At 41.2% G+C, this 20,993-nt stretch overlaps 2 protein-coding genes across 6 annotated transcripts; both read left to right on the top strand.

The window, feature by feature from the left end:
• The first annotated feature begins 3,337 nt into the window (after positions 1-3,337).
• HYKK (hydroxylysine kinase) lies at positions 3,338-9,394 on the top strand. 4 transcript variants are annotated; one of them, XM_072869249.1, is made up of 6 exons: positions 3,338-3,814; positions 3,923-4,001; positions 4,312-4,662; positions 5,422-5,564; positions 7,976-8,159; positions 8,857-9,394. In XM_072869249.1, the coding sequence occupies exons 3-6, from the start codon at positions 4,317-4,319 to the stop codon at positions 9,318-9,320; spliced, it is 1,137 nt and encodes a 378-aa protein (XP_072725350.1). In that variant the 5' UTR covers positions 3,338-3,814; positions 3,923-4,001; positions 4,312-4,316; the 3' UTR covers positions 9,321-9,394. The 4 variants fall into 4 exon arrangements, with proteins under 4 accessions (XP_072725350.1, XP_072725351.1, XP_072725352.1 ...); XM_072869250.1 differs by having other exon boundaries at positions 3,338-3,810; XM_072869251.1 differs by lacking the exon at positions 3,923-4,001.
• Positions 9,395-9,722: 328 nt separating this feature from the next.
• Positions 9,723-15,700, top strand: PSMA4 (proteasome 20S subunit alpha 4). Of its 2 annotated transcripts, none has more exons than XM_072869254.1 (9): positions 9,723-10,181; positions 10,353-10,393; positions 10,760-10,802; positions 11,592-11,754; positions 13,095-13,172; positions 13,400-13,488; positions 14,357-14,487; positions 14,700-14,823; positions 15,294-15,700. In XM_072869254.1, the coding sequence occupies exons 2-9, from the start codon at positions 10,391-10,393 to the stop codon at positions 15,446-15,448; spliced, it is 786 nt and encodes a 261-aa protein (XP_072725355.1). In that variant the 5' UTR covers positions 9,723-10,181; positions 10,353-10,390; the 3' UTR covers positions 15,449-15,700. The 2 variants fall into 2 exon arrangements, with proteins under 2 accessions (XP_072725355.1, XP_072725354.1); XM_072869253.1 differs by having other exon boundaries at positions 9,724-10,097.
• Positions 15,701-20,993: the final 5,293 nt, after the last annotated feature.

Here is a 20,993-nt window from a genome sequence, read left to right on the forward strand (position 1 = left end):
TCTGTATAATCTGTTTTTATATTTCACTAGTTTTGCTCTGGTTTTCTTTTAGTCAAGATAAAAACCATTCCTGTGACTCCTACCACTGATATGGGTGATACATCAATGCATTTTTTAAATACTATATTCAACTGAATACTGAATGAGTTTCTGTTCTGTGGTACATTTTTGCTAATTTTATCTAGAGTATTGAGCAGATCTTACTTCCTGTACAACAGTGTCTGATACTATTTTTTCCCAGGTCAAAGGTATATTCTTGATTTAGTTCAAGAAAATGCTTATTCATTATTGGGGAGCAAATAGGAATTTTGTGCTGGCACATAATGATGCCTGGTGCAGATGATAAATAAAAACACAACTACAAGCCTATTTAAAACTTGCATAACTGCTAATGCTTGAAGGGAACACAGGCTCCCACCCTCTCTAGTGCAGTAACACACTCCTTGCTTCAGAAGGAGATGGTGATCCAAGCCATGTCAAGGTAAATGAGTATTGTGAAGCTAAGTGCAATTCCAAGGGATGTGACCTGTCCACAAGTTGTCACCAATAAAGCTAGTCATCTCTTAAGAGACACGATGGGTTTCATTACCATAGCAACTACTTTAATTCTGCTGCACTCCTGTGTCTTAAAATGGATGAAAGATGGCTTTTGAGCTGTGCTTTGGCACAGTTGCTGTTCAACTTTAGGCTCCTGCTATTGTTGCTGCAGTGGGTCCAGCCCTAAACATGCCAAAGTCAATAGCATCTTTGCAAGTTGTGCAGACTGACTCCTACCCTTAAGATGTGTACGCCCGAAGTGCAGCGGGTGCTGCGAGGAACAGCGCTGCTTATGTACCCATCTCCTGCTTCTCACGTGGTAGTGAACTGCTGGTGAAGATAACACTTGCCTGATTATCCATGGTAATGTGCCTGTCCCCTCTCCCTTGTGCAGCAGTGAGCATTGTAAAGTCCAGTTCAACAACCAGGCAGCAAAGGGAAGACGTTTAACTTTGGACACACTGCTAGGATCCTATGAGTGTTAGGTGGGCAAGAGTGACACCTGCTTTCTGGCAGTGGCGGGATACAGCACAGGCGGGGGATTGCTGTGATCACACACAAAAAAACATTGTTCAATTAGATCTTTCTAGTATCTTAAAGCATAGGAGGGAATGTACCTTTTTGAAGAAGTGACTCAGTGTGTTAGGTGTATTTTATCTAGAATTCTCTCCAGTTTGATTTGGGGGAAGAATCTGTTCCAACTTTTCTAAATGTCTTCTCTCCTTGCACCCCTCTTACTCCCTCCCCCTCCCAACTACAAAGCTTTGGGATAGTGTTGATGTTTATATGTTTTACATCTAAGTATAAGGACATGAAACTATGTATATTAATGATATTTAAGCAACTGCAAATCAATGTCTGCTGTTTAAAGCCAACAGAACAGTGTAAGTTTTAAGTTCAGTAAGTATTGTATAGATAGATCTTAGGTTCAATTGATAACTGTGCATAAAATGTTACCAATGCTGTAAATTATTTTTAATAAAGAAAATTGTATCACAGTTCTTGTATGTTACCATCTATTTTGAATAGATAGTATGGAATACACTTAAAATGTTACTGTAAGTATGTATGAAAGGGTGGGGTGAATAAGGAAAAGGGTACAATTATGCATGTTTTGTTTTCTTGTTAGGAGTGTCTCACATGTGGGCTTCCCAATCATGTTTAGTTGGTGTAGAAAGATGTTTTTTCTGTGTCAGCTGAGCTCTAGATACTAGTCTGGATATTACAACTATATCAAATGCTTTTTGAATAACCTATTCGTCAGGAAAATGTCTAATTTAGAATCTAGATCAAATCCTGTATTAAAGCAAGCTGTTGACCAGGGTTACAGTTATGGCACATAGAGCTTACAGGTCTGACAAGATCTTCAAAAGTGATTTGGGGATGTCCGATACTGACCCACCTCTGAAGACTCACTTTCAGAAGATGTATTAGACTTCTATCCACCACAGAGATGCTAAATAATTTAAGTCTTATCTTTCTTACGGGTAATGACAAGAGATGCTAAAGTACAACCTTAGTCCTGTGTGTTGCCTCACAACCACGGTGTGCTTCCCACCAAAACACTGGGCAGGCAGGAGAAGCATGGAAGTCTATAGGTCTTAAGTCTTAGCACTGCTGTCTGGAACTAAGGCAAGACTAACAAGGTACAGATCTGCAAAATGCATTGTAATTTTGTTTACAGAGAGAATGAGTATATTCTGATTTTTCTGTAACCTGCTATGTATCTTAAAGTCACAAGTATAGCAAGAATGGTTTCCTGCTATATCAATTTTGTTCCAGTGAGCTAAACCTTTAGTCAGCCTCGGAAATCAGGAGAGGGAACCCTAAATATTTTCTGGAGCTCCCTTATTCTTGAAAAAACTTGTGTGATTTCTGGGGGGCTGAGAGAGGGGAGAATGAAGTATGTTAAAATATTTATTAGTTGGTCAATCACTTTGTTTAGTAACATCTGTTCTGAAACTGGGGGGGTGGGGGATCCAAGGAACTTACATTTGTTTCTTGTGGAAATAGTTTCGGTTTTATAAATTCCCTATTGGATTAAAATAAAGTTTTCAATTTAATGTCCCTAGTATTACAGATAACACTGAAATATTGGGACAGAGGAGTCTTAACAACTGGTTTACTTAAAACCAAGGGTTGGTTGGTTGCTTTTTTTTAATTTCAGTAAGCCTTTCCTAAATCCTTTTTCCTCAGATTTGTAATTCCATCATAGTGGGACCTCAAATATTGCAGAAGCTTACTCTTTCTTTTTTTTTTCATTAGGAATTTCAGAAGAGATTTAGATATTGATCTTGAAAGTTAGTATGTGTGTGGGACTGAGATTTGTAATTATTTTAATTAGGTCTAAAATTATCTAGGACTGGATCAGTGTTCCCAGTCTGAACTCTGGTACAGTCTAAAGGACGTCCCAAGAAAGATGCCTCAGGTTTGTTATACGTAAATTATATTTTTGGTCAAAACAGCTGGTAGAGTTTTTGGTCTTGTATGCTGATACAAGGATTTAAACAAAATAATCAGATGCAAATCTCTATTTCTACTGATAGCAGTGGACGCACTTTTTTAAAGTGTTTTCGCTCTCTGACGGGAAGTTTCCTTCCCTCTCATGCTGCTTGGAAACAAAAAATAATAAACGGGTGCATTGCTTCGTTCGTAGCCACCCCGCGAGCAGGGTGGGTTTGCCTCGTCCCCCAGGCCCGGGGCCGGCTGCCAGCCACCGCTGACCACTCCGCACCCTTCCCCGCAGGCAGGGCTCCGGCCCCGCTGCCCGCGGAAGGGGAGGTCCGCGCCAGGCCCGGGACCTGCCGCGGCGGCCGGGGGGGCTCCTGCGCAGCTGTCGGCAACGGCGGGGCCGCCGCCCGCGGGGGCGGGGTGCCGCAGGGCGCGGCGGGCCTCCGGGAGGGTGGCGGGCAGCCGCTTGGAGGGCTCGGCGCCGGGAGCAGGGCGCTGGCGGCCCCCGGCAGCCGGGGACAAAGGCGGAGTCCGGCGCGCTGTCCAGCCAGGCTGGGGCCGGGGCCGGGGCGCGGACCTGCGTTCCTGCTAACACACGGTGTTTCGGCCCAGAAAGACGTGGGCGAGCGGGTGGGCTGGCGGGGCCCCGGCAGACGGCCGCTCCCTTGCAGCTCCTTGGACTCCGGGCCGGACAAAGGTTGGCGCAGCACCCGCCGAGTCCAAGGGTTGCCTGTTTGTGCAGAGGGGAGGCCGAGGCTCGGCGCTTCCAGCAGCCACGCAAGCGCCGAGGCCTGGAGCGGGCGAGAGACGGAGCGAGTGTCTGTAGGTTTGTTCTGCATTTCTTAACGCAGGAATTCTGAAGGCCGTGGCCGGGCAGAAAGATTACGTCTGCTTTAACGTTAAGGTCTACTAAAATATTTCTTGTCTTTTGCAGACGTGAATTTAGAACTTCCTGGGCAGGGATTCAGCAACTCTGTTCCTTAGGAAATCAGTCTTGGTTAGCAACGTACCAGGTTAGGCTGCTACTGGAAATTAGCTGATAAAAATACTACTAGTTAATACGCTTTTCATGTCTACTTGTTCTGAACAGATTGAGTGCATCTCTCTAGAAGTCTTTCTTGGGGGGTGAGGGGGGCTACAGAGTAAGTAGCTGACAAGAAACCATGATGTAAGAAACCTGGACTGGCTTAGTGGGTTTTCTTTGCTTGTTAAGTAAATGTAGGAAACTCCTCTCCAGTATCCAAATGCATTTTGTTGCAGTAATTACTGCTTCTGATGTCAGAATACAGATAAGATCATCCAGCTTCTCTTTTTCTCCTAAAGACACGATGTCTTCTGGAAATGACTGTCAACCTCAGGCATTCACCAAACCAGCGCTTGGTGAAAAAGAAGCGACTGAATTGGTTGACAGGGTGTTTGGATTAAAGGTGTCTTGGATCAGGCTGCTCCCCAGCTATGACGATCAGAATTTCCACGTGCGTGTCTCAAAAAACAAAGGTGTGGCTGAAGGCGCTGATGAGTATGTCCTCAAAATCACCAATTCGAAAGACAGCCAGGAGCCTGACCTCATTGAAGCACAGACCCAGGCCATGATGTTGCTCAGCACTGAAGGCTTTCCTTCAGCTACTCCTTATTTTACAAAAGATGGTAACATAATGTCTCTGGAGTCAGGAGGTGAGCAATTACAAGCACCTTTACTGCACTACTATCACCCTTAGCTTGGCAGTAGCTTGCTATATGGCATGCCATATATATACTAAAGTAAAACTCTAGGCTTATTTTTAAATATTAGGGGATATGTATCAGGTGACCTGTACGTCCAGCCATAATAGTTCAACATTAAAATACCAGAAGCAAAGCAACTCAAAGAGAGTAATAATTAACTATGAAAATATTTAGGAAATAACTTCAGTATAATGAATTAGAGAAAACATTGATCTGACCTGTCCATGCACAAGAAAAGGAAAAAAAGCCTCACCAACTAAATGATGTTACAAATTATTTGCCTAGAGAATGGTGTAAAATACAGTTCCAGACCATCCATGATGCCAGAACAAGTTGCTTTAACAGCACTTGGAAGAAAAATTGTGTTGATATTTTGCTTTTATTTTCACTGTAACTTCCATACAAAAGCTGGGATTCCTGAGACCTCCTGTTCTGCGTAAGTGGGTGTCTGCGGGCACTGGAGAAAACCTGCTGTATGCAGAGTCAATTCCAAGCACAAGGACTAAAAGTCCAACATAGGTTGCAAGTGTGTTAAGGTTTACACATCATCGTACAACATTCTGGTAAATCACATCTTTCAATGAAATCTGTTTTATCAGCTACATCTGATGACTACTACACTGGGATAAACTTTTTTTGCCTCTTGCATCAGCTAATACTCAGTAGCATATATTGAAGCGACTGACTGCATCTCTCTTTGCTTGTTAGATACTGGACCTGGGAACAAAAAGTACATGGTCAGACTGCTGACTTACCTGCCAGGTACGCCTGTAGCAAAAATTGCTACAAATACTCAGATTTTCTATGAGATCGGTAAGCTAGCTGCGAGTTTGGATAAAGCTCTCTCAGAGGTGAGTTTTCGTTGCTCTGGCCTCACAAACTTCTTTTTCAATTCATTTCTCCTCTGTATTTCTTCTTGTGCTTGCTGTCTGCTTTCCTGATCTGCAAAATTCCAGATGGTGAATGCAGATGTCAGTTTAACTCATCTTTCAGGTGCCAGCCTCCAAGCTGGCTGTCACTAAAGCATTTCCCCAAGTATCGTGTCCAGTTGGTGCTGATGACATGGTATTGGTGATCCTTTCGCAAAGCATTTTTGTACCACAAACAGGGAGATAAGGAATTCTTTTTACTTATGCAAAACTCATCTGTTTGGTGTTTCAAACCTGGCAAATAAGGGGAGTGAACCCTAAGCTGCCCAAATTAGAACCTAGGCTGCCCAAATTAGAAGCATGTAAAGCTTGTAAAGCGTTTTTGTATAGTGCACATCAGGCACAGCTCGCTGATTTATTATTTTGAATTCATGTTGACTCTCTTTCTGCTGGTCATGCGAACTGTGACCATTTAACATTGGTAGCAGTTGGTTCCTTCTCTACAATGCCAGATATGCCAATGAACAGAGATTTGTGACACTTCTCTCATTTGCACCTCTTCCAGTCAAATAATCTTAATGCAAAGTAAGTTCTTTCTCTACTCCGTAATTATACAGGATAATAAAGTTGATAAATCAGCCAGTAATTAAGTTTGATACATAAAAGAACTCTTGCATTATTTATTGCTTTTCATTAACCTTTCCTTCTCATGTTCTGGCTACTGGCTTCAGACAATTATGAAATGTGAATTGCCAGCTTTACTAACCACATTCTTAAATTACAAGAGCATTTTTCAATTGGGAAAGATAATTTACTGTTGCCTTCTAACACTCTGGTCACGCTCTTATAATGTGATTAAAACAATTTCTATAGACCAGCTAGTCTCAAAATATGCCTGTGACTTGTCCTGCCAAGGAGGAAATAGCTGATGAGAAAGCAAATTTTGATGGAAAAGGCTCTTTATGCCCTTAACATATGGTTTATCATCTACCAAGATTTGTCATTTAAAAGAAAGAAAATTACAATCATTACTGTCAAAACTTCAAAATGTCATTGACACTAAAAATAATACCTAAGGTATTATTTTTCTGATTAAATTTTCTGATGACAGATCAGAAAATACAGCCTGTCTTTTCTACCCAGTTAATTTACTTTATGAACTTGATAGCAAAGCAATGTGCCATGCCTTGTTTTGTGCACAAAATAGTATTCCACCACTTTCTCTGTTGCTGTCTCCTTTTGCTTGGATGTGCTTCACGTCCTCTAAATGGAAATAAGTTGATGGCTGTAAAGTGATTGTCTATGGCTTTACAGTAACAAGGGCTCATGACTTTACTACCCTTCACCCACCTGGTATCCCATTTATAGCTTGCTGGAATATCTGATTTGTGCTGGGAAGGCTGCAGTGGTGACTTACCAGATGACATTCTTCCTACCAGTGTGGTGCTTTATACAGCATTAGGGATCCTGTATTGTGATTTTTGGTTTAGGCTTGATCTTGTTCCTTACTTTTTCATACATGGTTCCAGTTTCAACTATCATTGAGCTATCTTTAAGAGCCTTAATTACGTGCATGGGTTTCTTTTTAAAAGGAAGCCAGCTGCTCTAGTGGGAAGGTTTTTTTATTTGCCCTATGCTCTGATAGAATCTGTCCCACAAGCCACCTTAATAAGCATTAGAGGGTTCAAGGATAAGAGTGCTGTGCAGTGGGAGAGATGCTTTTCCTCCCTGAATGTCATTTTCCAAACCACCTTTTTCATTTGCTAGTGAGAGAGAGGTTAGGGACCTTGTTGTTTAAAATATTTAGGCTACCTGGATGTACAAAGGCAAATTTTCATGAGAATAAAGCTCTGTCCAGTATCTCCATAAAGTACTTCTGTCCTCAGGATTTTTCATGTACCAGCTGATCCTAAGGCTTGTCCCCAGAAGCTGCCAGTTTTAAATGCAGAGTGTGCCTGTTCCCTGCATGCTGGTGGGTTCTGTGTCTCTTCTGCTCTGACAGCTTTCTGTCGCGCCAGCTGTGCAATCCAGGCTCTGCCAGTGTGGGACTCTGGCCTTGGCAAGGCCTCAAAGTCGCTACATAATGTCACGTTACAGAAAGTCAGTGTCAATTTTTAAATTATTTAAGTAATGAATGACTTAAGATAATCTTTGTACCTAAAGAATGGGGAAAAAAACATTTGGGTTGTATGTAGATATTAAGATGCTTGCCTTAATTATTCTTCAGGTTATTCTTTTACTTGTTGATATAAAGCAATAGTCTAAGTCATGGTGCTTTTTGGTGAGTCTCATTAGGAACCTGTTAAAGTTAATAGGGGCCTTGAATCAAGCCCTTTAATCATAAAACCAGAATTTTTACTTATGGCTTGTTTTATCTTGTGCTTTTTCCATAGAAATTCCATCATCCATCAGTAAAAAGTCTGCATCGAGGTCAGTTCATTTGGAACCTGGCAAACGTGCCTCTTCTAGATCAGTACATTTATGCCTTGGGCCAGAACAAATATCGTGAAGTTGTGGAACAAGTTATCGAGCAGTTTAAAGAGAAAGTAATACCCAAGCTAAGCAGTTTTCGAGCCTGTGAGTGTTTTATTCTCATTGTAATTATGTTGAACTGAGACACTGAAATTTATTATGGGAGTTTGGGTCTGTGGAGAAGGCAAAACCAAGCACAAAAAAGTCAGTCTCCTTTATCCCTAGCTAGACATGTGCAAATACTGTGCTGAACGAACACAGCGCAGAATAAGCCAGGAGGAATGTGCTGTCCAGAGTCAGGTTCAGTTCTTGATCTTTCTGATGAGTTTGCTTCCAGTTACAGTGATGGTTTTCATGCTCTTATATCAGCTTAATAAGGATACATGGAGTACACTACTTCCTTTCATAAAGGCCCAAATAACTATTTAATCATATTTTGGGAATTCAACTCACATTGATGTTGATGATAATTTGACAATTTGATAATTTGAAAACTGCTGTTCTGTGTTTGGAAGACATGTAGCATATCACAGCGTATCACCAGACTGGAATAAGATCTCGTAACGCTCCCTTTATGAGTTGCTACCTGGTCGCCTGTTAGTGGAACCGACGTTGCTAGGAAGCAATGAGGCCATGAAAGGCAACACTTGATGCTGAGGAAGACTAGTATGGTTTTGTAGCTGAGTGTTAGTTTGAGCCTCTATGCATCTTTTCAAAGCTGTTTCACTGAGAAATGGAAAAAAAAGTTAGATTCTGCTGTTTAATAATTATTAAATACTGTTTCTATTTCTTCTGTGTTTAGGTATCAATCATGGAGATCTTAATGACCACAACATTCTAGTAGTCTCCAGTTCTGCTTCCCTGGAGAATCCTCGGTACAGAGTGTCTGGCATCCTCGATTTTGGCGACATGAGTTATGGGTATTATGTATTTGAAGTCGCAATAGCTATCATGTACATGATGATTGAGAGCCCAGACCCTCTGAGTGTCGGAGGGCATGTTCTCGCAGGGTTTGAAAGTGTCCTGCCACTCACAGAGGAGGAGAGAGGTGCCCTCTTTCTCTTGGTGAGCGGGAGGTTTTCGCAGTCCCTCGTCATAGCAGCCCACACAGCTCTGCAGTACCCAGAGAATAAGGAATACCTCATGGTCACTGCCAAAACCGGGTGGAAACACTTAATGAAAATGTTTGAGGTGGGCCAAGAAGCTGTAGAGAAGACATGGTTTGAGACTGCCAAAGCGTACAGGAACCACGCACCTGCCAAGTAGATCGATGGCTGCTGAGGTACTTGCACGGTGACACCTGACTCTATTGCAATAAAGGCGGCGCTGCCTGCGCTGGAGCGCGTCCACCGCGGTCTGTACGCAGGCGGGGGCGGGGCACGATCCGGGACGAGGGTCGGTCTCTCCTCCCTGAGGCGGTGGTCGCTGCCCTCGCCTCAGTGGGGCCGCCTCACGTGCCCGCACCAGCCGCTGCAGCTTTCGGGGCCGCGCTGGCCCCGCTCCGGGCTGCGGGCTGGCGCGATCGGGGCGGTACCGGCCGCCCCTCCCCACAGCGCCAAGGGGGCGGGGCGGGGGCCTGCTCGGCCGGCCCCTGCGACGCGCGGACGGCAGCTACGGCGGCCGCGCGGGGGAGCCGTTACGGCGGCGCGGCCGGCCCCGGCCCCGGCCCCGGCCCCGGCCCCGGCCCCGGCCCCGGCGGCGCGCGGGCAGCCGTTACGGCGGTTGCGCGGAGAACCGTTAGGGCGGCGCGGGCCGGCCCCGGCGGCGCCCGGGCAGCCATTACGGCGGCGGGAGCTGCTGCGCGCGCTGACCCTGCGGGCGGGACCGCGGGCACGCGCACGGGCACGAGTGCCAGCCCCGCCCGGCGGCTGTAGTGGGAAGGGGCCTCGGGCTCCGCCCTAGTCCGGCACGCGGCACCGCGCAGGCGCGGCGGCCATTTCCGACGCAGCGGTGAAGGTTTGGGCGCGGCTGTAGCGCCCGGTTCTTCCCCGCCGGACGGGACTCGCTCGCCCTCCCCGGCCGATCGGTCCCCTCCGGCCTGCCGTGAGTGCGGGCGGGCGGGCTGGGGGGAGCGGGGGGCGCCCCTGCGCGTCGCGGGAGGCGGCGAGGCCCTCGCCTTCCGCCGCGGTGAGGATGACTCTGCAGTGCGGCCGCGGTGGGGGGGCGCTGGGCCGGGCGCGGCTGCAGCGCCCTCTGGGGCTCTGGCCGGGGCCGGGGTCTGCCTGCGCGGAGCGGAGGGGGGCGGGGCGGGCGGCGGGGCGCTCGGTGCCGGTTAACGTGCGTTGTGGTGTCTTGCAGGCCCGCTTCCCTTCTGCCCGCAGCGCGTCCCTGGCACGATGGTGAGTGGCAGCTGCGGACCGGGCCCGCCTTCCCCGGGCCTTTGCTGAGCCGCGGGTTGTGTCGAGTCACGGCCCGGTCCGCCCGCGGCGCGGGCTGGTCGGCTGCAGGGTGTGGTGAGGCGACGGGCGGTCATGATGCAGAGGGGCCGTGGTCAGCCCCTGCGGGGCCGGGGGTGTGGGCACAGCGGTGTCCGTGGGCCAGGCCCGGGTGTGTAATGGTAGAGGCGTTACTTTCTTACCATGGATACCAAACTGAGGTCACTAAGCGACTGGTTTTTTTATGTGCGGCTCAGAGCATCGTTAATTTTAGAATGTTGCTTTCTGACAAGAGAACGATGATATTTAATGAGCTATTGCTTTTTACAGTCTCGAAGATATGACTCCAGAACTACCATATTTTCACCAGAAGGTATTTTTTAACCCCACACTTTCAAGTAAACTCTGACTGTTCTATCCAGCTTCTCAAAACTAAATAACAAACTACTTGTACAAAGGTTGGTTGTTTATAGCGTGTTTCCATCCATATATGAGTTACAGAAATCATAGATACTGCTGGAAGTAGCGCCCAATTCTCTAAGGACACTAAGGGTCCAAAATAGAGATATCCACGTTTGTTCTAATTCAATCAATAATGAGACCATGCCCCATTAGCGAGTAATATCACCTGCCACGTTTTTGAAATAACTTGAGCAAATCTTCACTATTCGTCTTTTGTTTGAGTGTGGATGAATTTTGTTCCCCCCCTCCCCCGAGAACGCATAATATCCCACTGGTCCAATCATACCTCTCCTTGTCATTCTTACTCATGCTTGAACAAGTATGTACAAGTCATGCTTTCTTATTTCTTAGATGGGATGGACTCAAAAAGTCTAGTATCAAATATTTTCTTTGATTATTGAAAATCTATTTTGGCCCATTCTACAGCAGAGAGTTCTGTAGATTTTTTTTTTTCCATAAATGAGGGTTTTCTTCCATATTGGCGATGCCCTGTATTACCTTATCAGATTTGTGGATTTTCCTTCTCTGACTCCTTCCTCTTTCAACCAATTAATTTACTATCAACTGGTAATAGACCGAAGAACTAAGACTAGGTTGTATAATGAGAATCCGTCAGATTCTTGCAAATTTAAGTCACCTTGCATACTTGGTCTTGTTCAGTGTTACTTTTTTGATGTAACTAATTTAAGTCCTTTCCTAGGTCGCTTGTACCAGGTTGAATATGCAATGGAAGCAATTGGACATGCAGGTACTTGCTTGGGAATTCTAGCAAATGATGGTGTTTTGCTAGCAGCAGAGAGACGCAACATTCACAAGCTTCTTGATGAAGTGTTTTTCTCGGAGAAAATATACAAACTTAATGAGTAAGTTGAAATGACAATTGGATGTCCACTGACATTATCAGTAACAAAACACTGCTGCTGTTCAGGTGTTTTAGCGCTGAACCTGCTTTTATTTTATTTGAAGTGTTAGTATTCTTCAGTGTTTTAGACAGGTATGACTATTTTGTCATTGTTTGCTTCAGTAGTTCTAAAGTAGAAGCATCACTTTTTTTAATCTCTAGGAGAATTTTCTAGGTTGAATAGTCTGTTTGTTGGTACTTCCCCATATAAGGTAATGTTATGGCAGCATTTAAGAAAATTGGGAATTCTCAGTTTTACAAAATACCATTGGGGGGGGGCAGAATAAAGAATGCGCACAAAAAATCACTATGCTATTTCAGCTCAGCGTCCTCTTCTTTTTCTTTTGTGATTCAAAGAGAACGAGATAATTAGGTAAAACGTGCCTTGGGTTTCTTTGCCACAGTTGTAGCAGAGATGATATCTCTCCCTATAATGACTTCCTTTTTAGCACTCTGGAAGTTAAATATGTGATGTCAGAGTGAAGAGTGTTATGGATTGTGCTGTCTTGCCTATAAGAGAGGTAGAGCTTCATCCTTGCCAGAAGGTGCACATGAAACACGAATAGTTTACATCCTGTCAGCTTCCCATTCTGTGTTGATCTTGAAAGCAGCTAGAACTGTAGGAAGCTCTGGATTTTCAAGGAGGCTGTGTAACGATGCACTGGAGTAGTCACCTAGGCCAGCCCTTCCATCTTCTGAAAAATTCTTAAGTTCACTTGGGAAAAACAACCTGGATTATTTTTCTTGAATCCTTTCTCTGTAGTGAAGGCTTTGTAGTAATATCGGGTTGGGCAAAAGAGATCTTAATTTAAAAGCTAATGAAACACTCAAGGATGTGAAGCACTTATTTTTCTTATCATCAAATCAAGATCACCAAGTTTCAGTTACACAAATGCAGTGTGTCAGCCAGCAACTTCCACTGAAGGCCTGTCACATCCTTCGATATTCTGGTGTGCTGTGTCAGGTGGCCTCCGGATAGGCACTTGTATGTAGCTAATGGTTCTTGTGAAGACACTTGGGACTTAGTCATCTTTGGCATGATCCTCTTCTCGAACTATACGTATAACTAACATACTGACCCGCTTACTTTTTGCTGTCCACCTCTGCTCTTACGAAATGGTTACATAATATTTTTGATGTACCCTAAAGGCAGGAGCTGATGAACCTGGTTTTATATGGCAGCTACATAGTTTTGATCAGAAAAGCCCAACAGTAGCTGTTCTGCTTGAACCACTGTATGAAGACGCGACTATTTGTTGGAGACTGATAGGAATTCAGTTAATTTGTATGCTTATATTGCAGGGATATGGCTTGCAGTGTTGCAGGAATAACTTCAGATGCCAATGTTCTAACAAATGAACTGAGACTGATTGCGCAGAGGTAGGTCTGCTGATAGTCAACATGGTTTTACTTGCCTGCGAACAGATTCGGTTCTGTTCATGTATTAAATCAACATGAACATGCATTTAGTAGAGCAGAACAGATTGTTCGAAATAAAACAGCTAGATCAAAGAGTCTCTAACTTAGGAACTTGTTTCTTGTTAAATGTGGTACAGGATACTGTCAACAAAACAAGTTTTGAAAACTTTTTTTCTCTTTCATATTAGGTATTTGTTACAATATCAAGAGCCCATCCCTTGCGAACAACTGGTAACAGCACTGTGTGACATCAAGCAGGCTTATACACAGTTTGGAGGTAATGAAGTGTGATGAACCATTGTGCTTTTAAACATCTAATGATTCTGTTACATAATTTGAAGCATCTGAGTTTCTGGACAGTTCCAGCAAATTCTTCTATAGCAAGTTATACCGAGAAAAACAATAGCCAAATTTAAGAGGGGAATGGGTAGTCATGGTTACTGTTTTGCTACTGAAGGTGCTACCTTTTAGTGATTGAGAAATTGATGGCTGAGATTCCGGACCATTGCATAGAATGCTTTGAGGGCTCTTGGATTTAGTGAATGCCTTCAAAAGACCAGCAGAGAATTGTTTGATACATAACCTTTCAACATTTTGGGCCCATCCAGCATAATGGCACAAGGACTCAGAAATAAGACTATAGGTAGGGTTATCAATATTGTAGCACTTTAAAAAAAAAAAAAATAGTATTTCTGTGGATCAAGCAACATGTTAGAAAATAATGTTGTAAGTAGTGTTCCTTAGTACATGAACTGATGATTCTGGTATTTTACATCTATGTAGTGTGAAAGAATTACCTTTTTATGTAGGTACGTAAGGCTTTTGACACTGTTAAGTTATACACTTTAACAGCTAAGCTGCATACTTTAAGTTTTTATTTAAAGTCCTGAGATGATAAATTATAATTTGTGGAGACAGAAATGAGCTGCTCTGAGGGTTAAATGAAATAAACCTCTGCTGCCCCCCCACCCCATGACTTAGAAAGAAATGCTGGTGTGCTTATCTCAGGCAACAGAAGTACAGAACAGTCTGTTAAATCCAAGTTCACAGGAATAGATTTGAAAAAGGAAATCAAAGAAAATAATTGTCACTCATGACCAATCTTGTTACTAAATTTAGATTGCTAATAGCCTTCTTTTCAACAGGAAAACGTCCTTTTGGTGTTTCGTTGCTGTATATTGGCTGGGATAAGCATTATGGATTTCAGCTGTATCAAAGTGATCCTAGTGGAAATTATGGAGGGTGGAAAGCTACATGCATTGGGAATAATAGTGCTGTAAGTTCTGGTTTTCTTCCTCTCAAAGTCAAGCAAAAAAAATGTGTGTGTAAATTGCACTGTGCTAAACTGAGTTGTTGGTTACTAGTGCAGAGCAGAAATAGATAACTGTAGAAACATTGCTGTTACTCATGTATTGATATTATCTGGCAAAAAGCAACTGTTTGGTTGATTGCCCAAATACACCATTTTAATTTCTGTGAAATTTATAGGCAGCTGTGTCAATGCTAAAGCAAGACTACAAAGAAGGAGAAATGACCTTAAAGACTGCACTTGCATTAGCCATTAAGGTTCTAAACAAAACCATGGATGTTAGCAAACTCTCTGCAGAGAAAGGTAAGCAGTTCACTAATACGGGATAACACCCTTTGAAAAAAATGTAGTGAAAAAAAAGAAAATATAGTGAATGTATATACACTAGATGTGGGTTATTGGATTTTTAGTTGTCATGTGAAAAATGTTTTTAGAAGATGCAGCAGCTCTCAGCCTTAACCTTTCTAAGAGGCATACAGATAGCTTAGTTGAGGATGATCCACCTTGGTCAGCTCCAGGGGCTAGACCACAGTTTAGGGATTGTAGGTAGCAGAAACGGCTACGTGTCTGGTAGAAGAATCACTGGAGAGGTATTAACGTGCTTGTGTATGCTGCTGCAGAAGAGGACCGCTGCTGCCAGTCAAGCTTCTTTGTAGAGGCAGGACAAGAGCCTTCTACGTCATTGTCAGTTGTAACCACAAATCTTACCCGTCTGATGATTGCTCTGTCCAAAGGACAAAATGTAACGCCGCTGTCTGTTCCATATGTTTCAGTTGAAATTGCAACACTGACAAGAGAGAACGGAAAGACAGTAATAAGGGTTCTGAAGCAAAAGGAGGTGGAACAGTTGATAAAACAACATGAGGAGGAGGAAGCAAAAGCTGAACGTGAAAAGAAGGAAAAAGAACAAAAAGAGAAGGATAAATAGAATATGAAATCAAGTGTTCTGTAGATAATAGAGGACCTGCTTCAATAAAAGATAATCTGGATTTCTGTCTTGTAGAAGCCTACAAATATGCCATGGAGGACCCAGAATTACTTTTGATGAACTAGGTCCTTAATAATCACTCAGATAATTAGTTTACTACTCCTTACATTGACCAACAATTGCTTTAATTCTTGAACACTCTATTTCTTTCATCTTCTATTTTTTATTATGGAATAAAATTTAAGAAGAATAGTGATGGGTGTCTTTATTTCCTCAGTAATGCCTGGATATGCACAATCTTGAGGGATTTAATCGCTTTAAACCATTAAAACAAGGTATATGCTAGTTGGTAAAGAACAAATATGGTGTTAGAATTGTTAGAATTTTGTGTGTATGTGTGGGGTTTCCTTTTAAAGTAGTGAAAAGGGCTCCTAAGTTTGAAAAACCATTTCACAAATACAGAATTAAAGTGTGCTGGCATGCCAAGTTTTAATTTTGGCTTATTTTGTTCTATAACAGGCTATGTCAAACTGATGTTCTTGCAAGCAGTAGTGTTTTAGACATGCCCTGTAGCAAATGTGTTCAGTTTATCATAGCCTTTCATGAGTGCATGTGTTTTCTAAGAAATTAATCATATAACACTAGCTATATTCACACAAACTAGAAAGACATTTTACAAAGGCCACGTGAAAATGTTAAGCTATCTCGTAAAAATACAAATAGGTAAATAAAATAGTGCATTATTTTAGGCCATGTTGACTATTTTACGTTTTATCCTGAAAGGAAATTGAGATGTTTTATATTCTTTAGTTTAGTGTTGCTGATACTTGCCCAGAGAATTTGGTTCCCTTCTCTGACGGACAACAGTCTAGAAAACTAACCAGTTAACCACTTGAGAAATCATAGTATTTGTGCATGAATTAGAAATTACGATAATTTTTGTTCAGATTATCCCTATACTGAATGCAAAATAATTAATATGATTTTCAGATTAACTAAAATCTCTTCTAGTTCTGGGAAAAAAAAAAAGATCTGGTGTTAATAGAGGAGATGGAAACAAGTTACTGAAAATTACTTTGCATCTTTTCAGTTATGAAAAGCAAATTTAAAAGCTCACTTGGGTGATGTGCTTAAATGAGAGGCCTTACCTGCTGAATTTCAAACGGTGACACTGGTGATCCAGCCCCTTTGTGCTGACCCTGGATTGTGTCTACCTTGTAGCTTTTTTTTTTTTGCCATTTATTTATTTACTTTTTTTACCCCAAAGGATATCTGATGTTTACAGGATTTAATATGACCATTTAAAGAAACAGAGTGAATCCATACAATGTTTTATTGTTTTTAATCTATCCCAGACATTTTTGACTCATAAAATGTACTTTGTCAACATGGCCAGAAATTACCCTTAGTCTCAACAAAACCCATTTTTGAGCTCATTGCTGTAAGATTCACTGTTGGGAACAGAGAAAGGAATCTGACTTGAGGTGTCTGTGCTGCAGCTTGGGTAGATGTACTGCACTCACTTTGGCAACTTCCATACAGACAGCGCTGTGGGGTGGCATGGGTTCTGTGCAGGCTGCAGGACCCGCTTGTTAATTTTCTAAATCTCAGTGCAGGCCAATTGCTTTAGTCTTTTGTACTGAACTTAGACAGTACTTTGTTAGTATTCAAATTTTATAGCTAATAAAGGTTAGACTAAGTTTTATTTGCACCTTGTGCAATAGTAGATCTTCCAAATAATAACATAGGAATGGTATTTCATGTAACAAATCCTGAATCGTGGCAGACAACATGGAATGGGTAAGATTTAATCTCCATTATAAAGGGTTGTATAAATACCTCAAGCTCCATTTTTATGTAGACAATTCAGTGCTCAATCTTATTTTTTGATACCATGAATGCAATATATCAGCATCTTTTGCAGATTTCTAGATCACTGATGATGGTTATACAAGTGCTTGGAATATGCCCTAAAAGCAGCAATGCCAAAATGGGAGTGTTTTCTCACTTCTCAAAGATCACTTGAAACAAAACACGATAGACTCCAGCAATGCTTTCTGTCTTCTAGGAAACCATTAAGAGCATCTGAGTCTGGTTTCATCAACGTATATAAATCATGCAAGGCAATTTGTTTAGTGTACTAGTAGTATTGTTAGCTTAAGATACAGATTTATTAAAATATTTGTTTCTTAAATGCTGCTGTTTCTAACAAAGGGGATAACAAATATATTTGGATGTTTGTTTACAGAATTACCAATAGCATTTCTTTGCCAAACACTGCATCATTTGCTGGTAAAGAACTTTTTAGATACTGTAATAATCAAAAGTCAGAGTGATTTAAATAACTTTTTGATCTGTACTCTGTTATGTATTGAAGCATTGTGATAAGTTGTGTAGTTTCACCACATTTTAAAAGATCTATTTATTTAAAGGTTTTGTTTACCGGAAGTAAAAGCATTGTCAAATACTTTGAGTATAATCTTTGAACAATAATTACCCATTTAATTTAAAAAACACCATCGCTACTGAGTGCCATTAATAGCTGATTGAGAGATGAGCCTCAGTACTGCCTTGGAATAGGCAAGTAACTCTAGCTGGCAGTCATATCCAAGATGTACAGTAAAGTTCTGCTAAACTACATTTAATTTCTGATTCTTTTGTGTATTTGAACCTAGGACAGTAAGCAGATGCTGGAGATCTTTTATTGACTAGACTATTTCTGGGATATCCTGACACTAATCCAAGTTCCTTACCTGTTTTTCCTAGAAATAGAGCAGTGTTTGACTGCATAGGCCTATTGTGTTGATTCTGGCTTTGTGTGTTTAAGGGAAAAAAAAAAAAAAAAAAATCACCACTATTTGTGCCTTTTCTGGGAGTGGTTTGGGGATAAGTCGTAAGAACAGAAAAATGATTTTGGCGATACATTTGAGTTGTCTTTGCTAATCAAAATGATCTTCCTGTTCTTTGTATGTTTTTTTGGTGTACGTAGTGTTTACGTAGAGTTTACAGTGTATTACATAAGTATTTCAAATATTTAGCTATTGCTGTGGATTAAATGTTATTTTAACACCAGAACTTCATGTGGTGCTGTGGAAGGTGACAGATTTTTCAAATTAGGTAAAAGTATTTACTTGAAACTGTTTGCATAATATGATGTTAGTAAACTTAAAGACTGGATAGTTTATATCTCACTTGAGTGCATGATAGAACTTGTTAGGGCAAGTATTCACAATTAGATTGTCCTAATAAATTGTAATGTGTTTTGTTATTCTAAGTAGTTTAAGAGATAATGAAACTACTGCTTCTCCAGTAATACCTGTGCTGTCTCTTGCATCTGTCAGTGTTTAAAAAAAGAGTTAGCTTGTTTTCTAGATGACTGTATTCTGTTCAAATAAAGTCAAATTAACTTCTAAGACTGCTTCTTATGCGACTTACTGTATTGTGCACAGGAAGACAGAATATTCCTTAGATGTACTTCCCTATTTGTCCAAATATTTTTACTTCTCAGAGTTATAAAAGCACCCAAATTAAGATGATAAACAAATGACTTTTTGTGTTAATTTTGACAGCTGCTTCTGTTTTATTATGGATTCCCAAGGTAATTATTTATTCTTTCTGTTAATAATCTTAAAATTAGGGACAATACTTCTCCACTGTGTTGTGAGAACAAATATATTAGTGTTCAAGGTGTTCAAATCAATTGTTTTAGAGGCCACAGAACTGTGTGATACATAGATAACATAGCTAAACATATACAAGACATCTAAATCCACAAAGTTAATGCACTCAGGTACTTCATACATGACAGAAATGACGTAGCTTCAGACTAGCTGAGATTCTAGGACTTACTAAAATGTCTTTCATTTTCTTTAAAGAATGTTTTCCATTACAGTAGTAAAAGCTGTCCTCATTTTCAAGTTTTAATTGCAGTTATTTCTATTACAAGATGAAAAACTGCTAAAATAACTTGATCTGAGAGGACCCTTCACTGGTTATACAGCTCTTGGCTTTTATCTGGAGAAAATTCAGCTTCACAAAAAAATTTTTTGAATATTTCTGATTTTACAAAGAGAACTGAGCAGCTTGCTATTTTTATCTGTGATTAATTTGGCATTTGGCTTTCCAGTTAAAGTACTCTTCAGTGCACAGTAAAAGCTGCCATCAGCCAATTTACTGGAGATGCTCAGAACATACTTTAGTGGGGTCCTTCAGATGTCAACTCCTGCTGAGAAGGAAGGACCCTTTGAAAGACAGCAGACATTACTCATGTAATTGTTTAGGCTTTCACTTAATGATAAATATTAAACTTAACATGCTGCTGTTAGTATTAACATCTTGCTTCAAGTTCAAAGCAGCAGGAAAAAATGGCTTATTTATAACTACTATTTTCTAAAACAGTAATAATACAACATAATTGATGTGTGCCAGATGATGCTACATAAAATACTTAGCAAAATGTTGGGCATGTAACCAAGACAGTTTAATCCTTTTATATCTTACAGCATCTGTTTTGCCTAGCTAGGACCCAGCTGCAAAGAAATTCATGGTTATGTAATAAAACCAGTTTGCTGTGTCCTGCACATTTGAGTGGCAACTATGTTTAACACTGTTAACTAGACATCATGACTGTAAAATACATTTGCTGCAATGCACATACACTGCTAATAGAAATACAGATTTTCCGTGATAACCTTACATAAGAGACACCAGGTGCAGTGCAGTGGTGGACCAGTTGTCATCAAAAACTACAGATTTGCAATTTCAGTAGAAAGACTGCCCAGTAATTTTTGGAGCACTCAGAAAATATTAGAACGCCAGTGTATCACAAAGAACAAAATAGGTTTTTCTGTGCCATGCTTTGTATGGGCTAAAATATATTTTTATTTACTATAAAATCTTGGGTTTACCACTGCATACACACTGAGCATTTCAAAATAAGAGTCACATGCTGCATCCTTTAACACATATTAATTATAAATATAATTTCTGGATTGTGGAGGACATGCTGTATACAAATGGATTCTCAGTATATAAATGACCATATTTACTGCAGAGCATTCAAATCAATACATGTCACTAGAAGCGTGCTGGAAGAAACGACTGTGTAAGCAGCCTTTTTTCGGCTGTATGGCTTGTATGGACTGCATTATGTCTTGCACAGACATGCATGACTTAAATATGGCTGCAGGATACGATAATACAGAAAAACACAAGTTTAAAAATTAAGAAAGGGATTGAAATTGCTTAAGTCGTCTGTTTTGGTCGTCAAAAAGATTAATGATTTACACACAGAGATGCACTATTTTTCTATAAAATGAACATGATATAAAATAATTTTGATAATTGACAACATGCTTAATGAAATTACTACTTTGGGTAATGCTCATTTTAGGAAGGTACAAAGTTGCTAAAATTATTTGAGTTGAATAGGGTCCATTTTTCTGAGGAATCTGGTATCTAGCACTTTTCATGTAGCAGCTAATGAACACTGTGTAAAGCCATTTAGCCCTTCTTTCCAAATGTTTTCTCCCTGTAAAAAAATCTT

Source organism: Ciconia boyciana, chromosome 8, assembly GCF_034638445.1.
Source record: "Ciconia boyciana chromosome 8, ASM3463844v1, whole genome shotgun sequence".
Lineage (NCBI taxonomy): Eukaryota > Metazoa > Chordata > Aves > Ciconiiformes > Ciconiidae > Ciconia > Ciconia boyciana.